General features: G+C 35.2%; 1 protein-coding gene across 5 annotated transcripts; it reads left to right on the top strand.

Moving 5' to 3' along the window:
* The first annotated feature begins 7,764 nt into the window (after positions 1–7,764).
* On the top strand, positions 7,765–12,584 carry LOC121767620 (transmembrane and coiled-coil domain-containing protein 4-like). 5 transcript variants are annotated; one of them, XM_042163943.1, is made up of 15 exons: positions 7,765–8,218; positions 8,293–8,374; positions 8,520–9,014; positions 9,222–9,384; positions 9,513–9,662; positions 9,882–9,979; positions 10,165–10,256; positions 10,558–10,628; positions 10,716–10,851; positions 11,111–11,170; positions 11,301–11,383; positions 11,671–11,747; positions 11,823–11,893; positions 11,988–12,081; positions 12,252–12,584. In XM_042163943.1, the coding sequence occupies exons 1-15, from the start codon at positions 7,962–7,964 to the stop codon at positions 12,372–12,374; spliced, it is 2,052 nt and encodes a 683-aa protein (XP_042019877.1). In that variant the 5' UTR covers positions 7,765–7,961; the 3' UTR covers positions 12,375–12,584. The 5 variants fall into 5 exon arrangements, with proteins under 5 accessions (XP_042019877.1, XP_042019878.1, XP_042019876.1 ...); XM_042163944.1 differs by having other exon boundaries at positions 8,520–9,017; positions 9,888–9,979; XM_042163942.1 differs by having other exon boundaries at positions 7,768–8,218; positions 8,520–9,017.

Raw genomic sequence — 12,584 nt, 5'->3', positions numbered from 1 at the left:
AATAAACATTTTAAATCTTTTTGAAATCTAAATATCTACTACTCTACTTATATCACTTTTGTATATAATATTTACAATGGTTTTGAATGTATATAATAATTACAATAATTTTATATTTTAAAATGAATAATACATATTTGCAAGCTATAGTACATGTTTATATTTTATTAACGAAGCTAGTGCTACATAAATATTAATATACTATTATTTATTTTATTATTAAAAATAATATGAAATATTTAAATATTAAATTTATTAATATTTAATATTTAAATTCCGCCCCCGCCATTTTCGGATCCTGGATCCGCCATTGATTCCAATAGTTTGATACATATGTACTCTATTATTTACGATTCTATTGCATTGCCAATATTATATTATTGGAAAATGTTGTTGGCGCAACACAACCGCCACATCCATGCGATTATTTGTGGGGTAAAAGTTTGCTTCAATTATTGAGTAAAAGAAAGAAATGCTTAAAACAGATGGCACATTTCTAAACCCTAAAATATGAAAACTTTGTAAAATTGATTTCACAAATGTTTTTTATTTCTATAAATATGTGACGTTTTTAAGCCATGGTATCGTCATTATCATTTATTTATCCCCAAAACTTTAGTCAACTGATTCTCACACACACACACATATTAATCCATGCAAATTCAAAAATCAAAAGCTTGCTTGATTATTGATAGATGTTGTGCCCTGCATATTTTAAATCACTAATTCATTTTTTTCCTGATTAAAAGTTTAGTAACATACTCAAAACTTTACGATACACTGAACTAATTAAAAGTTTAAAATCACTTCTTAACTTTATCTTATATTTATCCACGTAAAACCATCTATTTTAACTTGTTTTCAACTAGTCGACACCTAATTTTTAATTAGGTATGATTATTTCACAATATGCTAGTACTCTTATTTTAAATTCCGACGTAGGTTAACTATGACATATTGACATTTATCACAACTTAACGGGGGGACTTCATTTCGTCTGAGATCTGAAGAACATGCCAACTCCAACCCATACACCAAAACCCATTTTTGGCGTAACAAGAGCTAGGACTTATGTTCAATTATTTAGACCAACTCTAACCATACACCTAAACCCATTTTTGGTGTAAAAATCATCTCCAACCATACATCAAACTTAAACCTATTTTTGGTGTTTTCTACATATTTACACCAAATATGGTGTTGCTGCAAAAAATTTATGAGATATTGCAAATTGGTCCATTATTATATAAATATGTCAACTGAAACACGGAAAATTTTGCAATAACAAATGAAGATGCTTGATTTTAAAAGTATTTGTCTTTATACAACGCAAAAAGAAATAAAATGCTCCTCTGGATTTGCACTAGTTGATCATTTGTGGGAACAAACACAATTTTTCCAATTTTATATCCATATTGTGGTATGTTTTTTTTATTTTTTTGTAATTGTGATATTTAAATACAATTTTATTTATGTTTTAATTTTATCATAGCACGTGAAGTGTATATTAATTTTCAAGCAAATGTATTTTTTAATAAAGTATATTTAATATATATAATAAGAAAATTTATTTTATTATTTAATTTAATTAAAATTTTTATATGATGTCATAGGCTTAATGTGTAATTTGAATAAGTATGTAGGTGTAAATGAAAAGGTATAAAAAGTAGGTGGATATATATTATTCTTTTGAGTTTGAATTTGGTGTAAATGATTGAAGTAAAATTACTTTTGGTGTTAACATATACCCAAAAATGACACAACTCTCAAGAACAATACTAAACATCTCATAGTGTTTGTGTTTTTCGTCTTTGATTCAGTGTTTAATCATGATGAATGACAAAGTGTTTGTGTTTTTCGTAGCTTGCCTAGGTAATTAAGTTCTTATTTCCGCCTGTTGCTTACTTGATCCATTAATTGTATCAGCAAGATGAGTAGCTTGATCAAGTAGTTAGTTTACATTCTGCCTACCATAAATCTAGTGGCGTAAAAACTCCCAACTTAAAGCGTGGTAGCAGTCGAACACTGTTCACTACTCACACACTCGATACACCGGTTTCTCTGTCGGATCGACCCCGTACTTGCCGCTTTACTGTTAAAGTAGTGCGAATTTGGGAGTTATAAATTATATTGGTGGCGAGCGAGAGCGAGAACGCCTTGATCAAGTAGCAACGACATTACTAACTGATCCACCCGATCGGTTATCTTCCATATAGCTTGATCAATCCAAATCAACTCTGCGCGTCCCACCACCCGCCTACCCTCTCATTCAATCAAGAAATCAGCGGCCATGGAAGAATTGGATCGGAACTTTGCTAGGCTCACCATCACACCTCATGTGGGTTTCGCGAAAGAAAATCTCGTTGTCGGTGGAAATGCCTTCCAAAGGCTTGCGGTCATGAATAGGAGCGAAGTTGATGAATTAGCTGCGAAGTTCGAAGGGCTAAGAATTTACTGCGACGATATCACCGAGCTTACAGTTAGGCTCGGAGAGCTATGGCTGAATGACGACAGTGAATCCGTGCAGTCTTCATCGGAAGAAAGCGACCAATCTTGGGATCAAGATGAATACCGTCGCCATCCCGTCGAAGAGTAGTTTCTTGATTACGAGATGGCGTCGGATTCTCCGCAAACGACATCGTCATCGTCGGAATCAGAATCAGATTCCGACTTGGACGTGTTCAGGGTCCCTGGGATATACGTCGACCACGACAATTTGGAATTGGCGGTTGCTGAAGTTCAGTACCCCCAAGAAATGGAGGTAGGCGGTATTGCGTAAATTGAATACCCCAAGAACTGGTCCATACATGCTTATTTCTTAGCATTTTTCTCATTAAATGTTGTTGCTACTAAAACTAAGCAGGTTTAGAGAAAGATTATGCTTAAGTGTACAACCTTATTTCTTAGCATTTTTCTCATTAAGGACCCGTTTGGTTTTACAGATGAGATACAACAAGATAATTATAATGAGATAAAATTTTCGGGCCGAAGTGATGATAAGCTAAGATAGTGTAAAAAGTAAGGTTTTTATGTTGTTGGTATACAAGATATATATCTTTGATAGTAGTGAAATGATATAACTGGCCAATATTTATAGACATTCATTAGTCTAGAATTCTTTACTCTATTTTTCTTATATTCTATGCATTTAAATTTTTCTCTATAAAAATCTAGATATTTAGTTAGATAATATCTATATTCTAGAGAATTTTATATATAGATAATTATTCTTCTAAGAATAATTAGATATTCTAATATTTAATTCTATAGAAATATTAAATATTTAAATTTAGATAATATTTAGATATATCTACCACGTAATATCTAAAATTCGACACTCTGCTTCTCTTATTGCTGAGTGCTCTTGAATTGAATTGATCTCTCAAGTTGATCTTAATTTAAATCAAGGTTGAGATAATTTAAACAATTTATTTTGATTTTGTGGTTATGTGATTTTGTCATTCTCAAAAAACTATTATTGTTTACAATATTCTGAGATTGAGAATCACTACAAATCCGAGAAGGAGCTAAACGTGCTGATCGAGGGAGATACCAACGATTAGTGGGAAAATTTATTTATCTATCCCATACTAGCCAGATCTAGCCTATGCCATGGGAGTAGCGAGTCAATTCATGCACGCATCTCAAGAAGATCACTGGGAAGCAGTTCTGAGAGTAGTGCGGTACTTGAAGGGGACAGTAGGACATGGGTCTTATTCAAGAAACATGAGCACTTGGAGATACATGAATACACTGATGCAGACTGGGCAGGAAACCCAAATGACAGAAAATCCACTGCAGGATATTTTACCTTTGTATGAGGTAATCTTGTATCATGGAGAAGTAAGAAGCAAAAGGTGGTGGCACTTTCAAGTGCTGAAGCAGAATTTCGAGGGATAAAGAGTGGACTGATAGAAGTGTTATGGCTTAAGAAACTCATGACAGAACTAGATCTCAAATCATCTCAGCCATGTAGGCTCTTGTGTGATAATAAAGCGTCTATCAGCATCTCTGAGAACCCAGTTCAACATGATCGAACCAAGCACGTGGATGTGGATCGACATTTCATAAATGACACAATTGAGGCAAAAATTGTGGAGTTACCCTATGTCAAGTCTGAAGATCAACTTACAGACATCTTGATAAAGGCGGTGAAATCTCAATCTTTTCGAGGAATATTGGACAAGTTAAGCATCGGCAATCCCGTTACTTAACTTGAGGGGGAGTGTTGGAAGATCTTCACAAATCAAAATTGATCTCCTGCAATAAAGGATTTATATTGTAATTAGTAATTGATTGAAATAGCTTGTATAGAATATTAGGGTAGCATAATTAGAGCTTACCATATTGGGTGGTCTTCTAGCCTATAAAGAGGCGTGTAATTCATTCTCCAAAAGATAACCTAATACAATGAATTCCATTCCAGAAACTATTTGATCTCTTTTAACAAAAGTGTTCTCTTTCGTTTTAATTGAAGAATTTGTTATATAAATGAAATTGAGTGTGTGGCACGTGTGATATTGAGCTTTAACTAGTGTTATCCCTCGTGCTATGCACATGCCAAATAATATTCACGTACTGGTTACCCATTCTAAATAAATCAACATAAATGAGAAATAATGAAAATAATACTATTATCTTGTGCACTTTAAATATAAAAAATGTATATAATATCCTTATATAAGATCATTACAAATGTGAAATTAAATAAGTTCAAGAACTAAAGCAACACATACACATATGTTATTGGAACAACTTGTATATATTTTTCGAACAAAACAAACACACTCGAAAAGTTTTAGAAATTCAATATGTTTTAACAAATATTACTAGGTACCACCTAAGTTAAATTCTTTAATATTATAAAAATATGTTGTTTTTATTATATTATACTAATGATGATAAAACAACATTAATAAATTTTAACTAAGACACATATATTGTTTGAGTATATGATAAAGTGATTATATATGCATATTAATATAGTTATTCTAAAGGCCACTCGCAACCCAAATAATTTTTCTTGTACTACTAAATGTACATTGCCAATTAATTAGTTAAAAAGAGAAATAATATCATTTCACAAAAATCAAATTAAGAAATACTCCCTCCGTCCCGCGTTACTTGAACGTTTCCTTTTCGACACGGAGATTAAGGAATGAGTGATAGACAAAGTCAAATATTACGACTGTAGGTGATAATTTTTACTAAAAATGGAAAGAGTGCAAATAACTTGGGACGCCCAGAAATGAAATAAGTGCAAGTAACACGGGACGGAGGGAGTAGTATATATCTATATGGGGTGTGATAAATTACAAACCCTCTATAATACAAACTATATAAACTTTAATCCTACTCACTTAATACAATTAATCAACGGTTAATATAAGAGATTTTTCTAATGTCAACATTTTCTACAAATCTGTACACTCTATTGACATCAAACAATCAGAATTTGTACACCCCCGTTGACAGAATTTGTATACCCTATTGACATCAACCCCGTTGACAGAATTTGTACACTCTGTTGACATCAGCCCCCCCCCCCCCCCCCCCCCGTTGACAAAATTTGTACACTCCGTTGACATCAACCCCTGTTGATATCAACCCATGTTGACCGAATTTGTACACTCCGTTGACATCAGTTTGTATAGTTTGTATTATAGAGATTTTGTATTTGATCACACCTCTCTCTCTCTCTCTCTCTCTCTCTCTCTCTATATATATATATATATATATATATATATATATATATATATATATATATATATATACTCCCTCCATCCCAAGATAAGTGGGTCATATTCCTTTTTGGGATGTCCTACTATAAGTGAGTCATTTTCCTTTTTAGCCAAAAATAATACTCCCTCCGTCCTGCTTTAGCAGTCCCGGTTGATCAATTTTGGGTGTCCCGCTTTAGGAGTCCGGGTTGAACTCGGTGCATAAAAATTGATGTCCACTACATCAATTTATTTATTATATCATTTAAAAGTGGGACCAAACTCCACTACATCATTTATTTATTACACACTTAAAAGTAAAAAAGTAAAAAAGTTGTTTAAAAGTGGGACCCAACCTCCACTACATCATTTATTTATTACACACTTAAATACCCTTTAAAACATGTGCCCGACTCAACCGGGACAGCTAAAGTGGGACGGAGGGAGTATATCTCTTACTTTCACCTACTTTTTCTCTCTTTACTTCTGAACTTTTTCATCTCTCATACTTTACTCTCTCTACTTTAACTCTTTAAATACCAATCCTAAAATTCTGTGCCCAAAAGAAATGTTTCGTGTATCTTGGGACAAAGGGAGTAACAATTTATACAAAAAATTTAAACCAATTTGAAATTAAAACAACATATGTCTTAAATGAATGTTATTTGAACATCTCAATAACCATATAAGAATCAATGACTTTTTCTATTTGTAAATCTTAGCACAACTTAATGTATGCCTAAAGACTACATACATATTTAATATTGAAGGGAGTAAAAATATTATTCTACTAATCAAAATGATGAAAGGGATAAATTATAGTAGTACTACTATGCAAACATAAATTTACAATATGATTATGATTGTCAAGATTTGTTGCCTAGTTCAAAATCTTTATTTATTATTAAGGAATAAATTCCAACCAGGTGGATTTCTGAATAATAAAATATTTTTCGAACACCTCTTGAGGATATTATTAAACTGGACTCGCCCAGCAAACGATTCATTGCAATAATAGCACCTCTAGACATTGATCATCACTACCCAAGATACCAGGATTCTTAGATTTTGAAAAATCCGCACCATTTGATAAATCAAAGTAGTACATAATCAATATCGTATGCTCAATGTTATGTCAACAATGATTAAGAAATAACAATCACCTAGACCTCGTCTTTCAGTAAATAACAAGAAAGACTTATCTCAACTGTTAGATTCTTCAGTGTTATACCACATCAGTGTCATTTATTTCCTAAGGTAAGGAAACATGCAGACTGACACTGTAACCTTTCACAATAGGTAGTCAAAGTCTATTTAGGTAGTGAAATTCAATTTTCTCTATTACAAAGAGTTGACTGCGTCACCTTATAGTGAACATTGTTCACTATCAGTCTACTATATAAAAGAATTAGACTTATTTGCTTATTATACTTTTAAATGTTTGAGAAACACCTTATTAATGCATAAGCAAACACCAATGCGATAAAATTACTTCTTCTCGCCTTGTGTTAAAAATGGATTGTAGAATTTATTGTATACAGACAATTCTATCCGTGCAACATGCTCGAAATATATTTTTCAGTATACCAATCCTAACAGGGTCGACTGCCATATAGGCACCGGATTTAAGGCCCTTATTGTAAATGCCCTTAAGATATGAATCGCAATAAGCTATTACTCCCCACGTCCGTGAAATATTGTTCAGTTTTGTCATTTTGGTCCGTCCTTGAATAGTTGTCTACTTTGCTTTTTTTCTATTTTTGGTAAATGAACCCTACTTTTCACTAATTTTTTACACTTATATTCTATTATAAAACTAATATATAAATGTGAGATTCTCGTTATACTAATTTTTTCAATGCACTTTCTTCACATTTTTTAAATCTCGCCAAGTTAAATTTGGACAATATTTTATGGACGGAGAGAGTATAACAAATCATTTTCGTATAACAAATCATTTTCTTATCATCTAAAAGACTAAAATAATCGTTTATCTTTTAGTCGAAAGCGTAGAGGCAGAGTAACCGACATTTGCAAAGGGGTCGTAGTCAATCGTTTTACGACGTCGTCTCTCACCGCGTCGTTTTTTTCAACTGCCGAAATGGAAAGGAGAGAAAATATAAAGGTAGTAGTGTGTGATCGCATGATATTCGAGGAATTGCCCCAATCAATCCACTTCTCCTTTACAATTCAAACGCAATTACACCTTTCCTGCTCAGAATTAAGAGCTGAAGAAAATTGATGTCGTCATCACTGTCACCGCTGACAGCGACGCAGAAATACGCCGCCGCAGCGCTTTTTGCTCTATCCCTGCACCAGGCGCAGATCCATCAGAGCCGTCCATTGGGATTCCCCTCTCATCCAGACGACGACGGCGACAACGGTTCTGCCTGTTTGTCGGAGGAACGCATCAGCTCTAGCAGTAGCTGCGAATCCGTCGCAGATTATCCCCAGCTCTGGGCGCACGATTCCTCCGGTCTTCTTCGCCCTATCTTCAAGTACTGCTCTATTATCTCTCGCTATTGAATTGTGAGAAAACTGGAGATGAATTTTGGGGATTTTTTTATTTTAGGTATTTGGAAATTGATATCAGAGCGTGGGATGGGCTGCAGGAGACTGTGACGTATGCAACTGCTAGTCATCATGTTGGAGCTGTTAGTTCTCTTCTCCTTTTTATTCATTTATTTTAATTTTAATTCAAGCTTAAGGTTTGCTATGTGAATTGGTGAATGTTATGTGTGTTATTGTAATTTGTAGCCCTAATGAAGATAATGAGAAAGTGATCACTTTTTCCATCAGTTTATAAGGTTGCTAGCCGAGGAAAGTAGCAATGTATCTCGAGAATCGTCTGGGAAGGAACTGGCTTTAGCAAATGCTATAAAAGCTATGACCTTGAGTCTAGAAAGTAGTCATGGAGATTATGCGGCTAAGCAGGAGAAGCAACGCGAATATGAGCATGCTTGTCGGGAGAAGTTTAAAACCTCAGAGAAGACGGCAGAGCCAGAATCTGAAGATAATGATCTCTTTACTACTCGTCTGGAGGAAAAGGATGCCACTACAGCTGAGGAAGCCCATGTACAATCTGTCACTGAATCTGATCGGAAACCATTGGAAGAGATAACAATGCTTAGTTATGCAACGAAAGTAAGAGTTCTGTACGAGCTTCTTACTGCTTGTCTAGCCAATGCACCTGAAGACGAAAAGGCCACTACCAGACAAAGAAAAGGTTATGATGCTAGACATCGCGTGACTCTGAGGTTGCTATCTGCCTGGTTTGATCTAAAGTGGATAACAGTGGTACATTCTGCGACCTGCTAAAATCTTACATACTAGCATATATGATCTTGATATATGAAAATAGAGTTCATTGTATTGATCCCAATCATAGTGCATGCATATCATCGGTTTTCTAAATCAGAAGGCTTTTCTACTTTTATGATGCCGGCTTCTTTTCTTTTTCTTTTCATTTCCTTTACTTGTTAAAAGAACTGTTTTATGCAGGAGTCAATTGAAACTATCGTTGCTTGCTCTGCAATGGCTCTTCTAAAAGAAAAGGAAACAGAAGATGTTTCTCATCCAAAAAGCAAATGGGCCAAGTGGAAACGTGGAGGAATTATCGGAGGTGCTGCGTTAGCCGGAGGAACATTGTTGGCAGTTACTGGAGGTAAGATAATGTTATTTCATTGTCAGTTGTCTTGTCACTTGTGATTTTCTGTATGTTGTTTAAGTCATTGAATTTCTCCAAAAGATGTCAAATTGGATTGGGATTCACTTGTGACAATACATGAACAGGTTTAGCTGCTCCAGCTATTGCGGCTGGATTCAGTGCCTTGGCACCTACATTAGGGACTATAATTCCCTTTGTTGGAGCAGGTGCTGCTGCTTTTGCTAGTGCTGCTGGAACTGTTGCAGGTTCTGTTGCAGTGGCAGCTTCCTTTGGTGGTAAGTAGAACACGCAACATATGATATTTATTGCGTGAATCTATTGCAACTGTATATATTGGCAAACTAGATAATGTTGACAGTTGTTACTTAGATGTTTCTCTATTCATACCTGCTTGTTCTGAAAACAAGCTTCCTCTAATCTCATATCATTAGCAAATGCTTGCGTATTTTTTGTTTAGTTTACCCATCTCATATGTTGATGTTGAATTGAAATAGCTGCAGGAGCTGGACTTACAGGAAGCAAAATGGCCAGAAGGATCGGAGATGTTGATGAATTTGAGTTCAAAGCTATAGGAGGAAACCATAACCAAGGGGTTAGTATTTTTAGCTTGACATCGATTAAAAGTTAAGAAACGGGATTATCATACATTATCTACGATATGAAGTGATAGAGGCTACTGTTCTTGTAGCAAATGCACCTCATTTTTTTTATGAGATTTTAAAAGATACACTGTTTGTTGCCTTTACTGTGCACTTCCTCATTCTCTTTTCTTGTCAGCGACTAGCAGTTCAGATCTTAATATCTGGATTTGTTTTTGAGGAAGATGACTTCAAGAGACCTTGGGATGGACAATGTGACAACTCTGAAAGGTATAGTGGTAGACCACCCTATTCTCCTTATATTTGTCACTTGTGAGCAATCAGTTCTATAAAATACAAATACATTAAACTCATTGGTTCACTTTCTATAATAAGAAGTATAAATTTACGCTTTTCTTTTATTTTTCAAAATAACACATGTAGTCGACACTTTATTGTACTAATTTGTACTTTTGGGATTTTGCTACAATCACGTCTCTGCTGTTCTTCTTGATTTTGCTACAATCACATCATTGATTTTGCTGTTCTTCTTGATTTGCTACAAATAATGAGTAATTATTTTCTTCCTTAGTTATGTACTGCAGTGGGAGTCCAAGCATCTAATTGCTGTAAGCACAGCTATTCAGGACTGGCTTACTTCAGGTTAAGGATTTTACTCGCAGCTAAATATTAGTATTAAGTATACCTAGGGTATTTGTCATTGACGTAGAAACAATCACTATATTGCAGCATTAGCCATGGAAATGATGAAACACGGCGCAATGATGACTGTTCTAAGCTCTCTTTTGGTAGCACTGGCTTGGCCAGCTACATTGCTTTATCTCACTGATATTATTGACAGCAAATGGACGATTGCCCTGAACAGGTTTTCCCTCGTACTTGGCTGTTTAATGCTATTTCTACAGCCTGAATAGTTTATCATATAGGTGAAAGCTGGACATTTATTTGAATTCTGGAAAATCAATGTTGTAACAATGATGGCATGTGGTGAAAACATGTAACAGTGATTTTATCTAACTATTATGTTGTTTAGGCTTGTCAAGGAAAACGTCTCGATTCTAATGTCTACCATTACGATCCTATTTTGGACAAATCTAAATTCTAAGGGCTGCAATAATCTGCAGGTCTGACAAGGCAGGAAAGTTGCTAGCTGAAGTGTTACTGAAGGGGCTGCATGGTCAGAGGTATACTAACGTGTAGAAGCGATAGCAATAAGAGTTATTATAAACCATCCCAAAATGTTGAAATTTGGCAGACCTACAGTTTCTCTCCTTTTTTTCGATTCTAATTCAGTTATGTGCAAAAATTTCTCAGGCCTGTGACACTTGTTGGTTTCTCCCTTGGAGCAAGGGTGATTTTCAGGTGCCTCCAAACTCTGGCTGAAAGTGAAAATAGTGGTAAGTATAATCTTATCACGGTAGGTTTATGTGCATTATTTTTCTGGTTTTATAGCTTCGATCAAGATCGAAATATTGAAGAATAATCAAAATGAGAGCGTTGAACTCCTTTTTCTCCGAATAGGTCCAAATTTAATAAGAATTGTCATCATTGTTAATTCAACTTCTTATTATCATTATTAAATTATTCTATTTTATTCCTACCTCTCGTTTCATCGTTTCTAATGGTTTCTTCTAATCTACTCAACAACTGCTGAAACTAATCCTCTTTTTCCAATCCTCGTCAGCTGGACTTGTGGAGAGAGTTGTTCTTCTTGGAGCTCCCATCGGAATCAAGGACATGAACTGGGAAGCCACGCGAAAGGTACAATAAAGCCTACTACTAATGTCAATCTCTGTTAGTGCCTTGAGCTCTGAAGTGAAGTACCATACATTACAGGTGGTGTCTGGGAGATACGTGAACGTCTATTCTACGAATGATTGGATGCTTGGGATTGCCTTTCGTGCAAAGTATGCAACTTCTTATTCCTTTAGTTACTCAGTAACATTTTCCTTCAACGAGAATCCTATGCTCTATCTTACATCTTTCGCCTCTCCCGGTTAGGTTTTCATCTAATGTTGCCCATTGTGCGTTTGACAGTCTTCTCACCCAAGGATTAGCTGGAATTCAACCGGTTGATGTCCCCGGCATTGAAAATGTACGTAACTCTCCACACCATCGCTCTTCATTCCCAAAAACTTTGATATGACCGTCTGATTGGTTTAGAACCCTGTCAGAATCTTAACCCGTCATTCGATCTGACATATACTCCATCTTTGCAAAGAATAACATGTTCCGATTTTTCACTTCCAACCGTCATGCAAACAGGTGGACGTGACTGAGCTCATTGAGGGGCACTCGTCGTACCTATGGAGAACCCACCATATCCTCGAACAACTTGAGCTTGACACATACTTTCCCGTTTTCAACAGGAAAATCGTAGAGTCATAGTCCATGTTGCAGTGCCCGCGGCTCATTCCTTTATCCCAGTCGAGCAGTTCAGTGTGGGGGAATAGATCATTTGTAACTCAAACAAATTATGTTAGTTGCAAGTAGTTCTTACACAAGAAATGAATTGAGTAAATTATTACTCATATAAGATTTTATGTTTCCGTTGTACATTACCTGCATACTCCTATAACCTATTGAATCATTTTAAAA

This window comes from Salvia splendens, chromosome 15, assembly GCF_004379255.2.
Source record: "Salvia splendens isolate huo1 chromosome 15, SspV2, whole genome shotgun sequence".
Taxonomy (NCBI): domain Eukaryota; kingdom Viridiplantae; phylum Streptophyta; class Magnoliopsida; order Lamiales; family Lamiaceae; genus Salvia; species Salvia splendens.
Note: the sequence above shows the minus strand (reverse complement) of the source record. Positions and strands in the feature narration are given on the sequence as shown.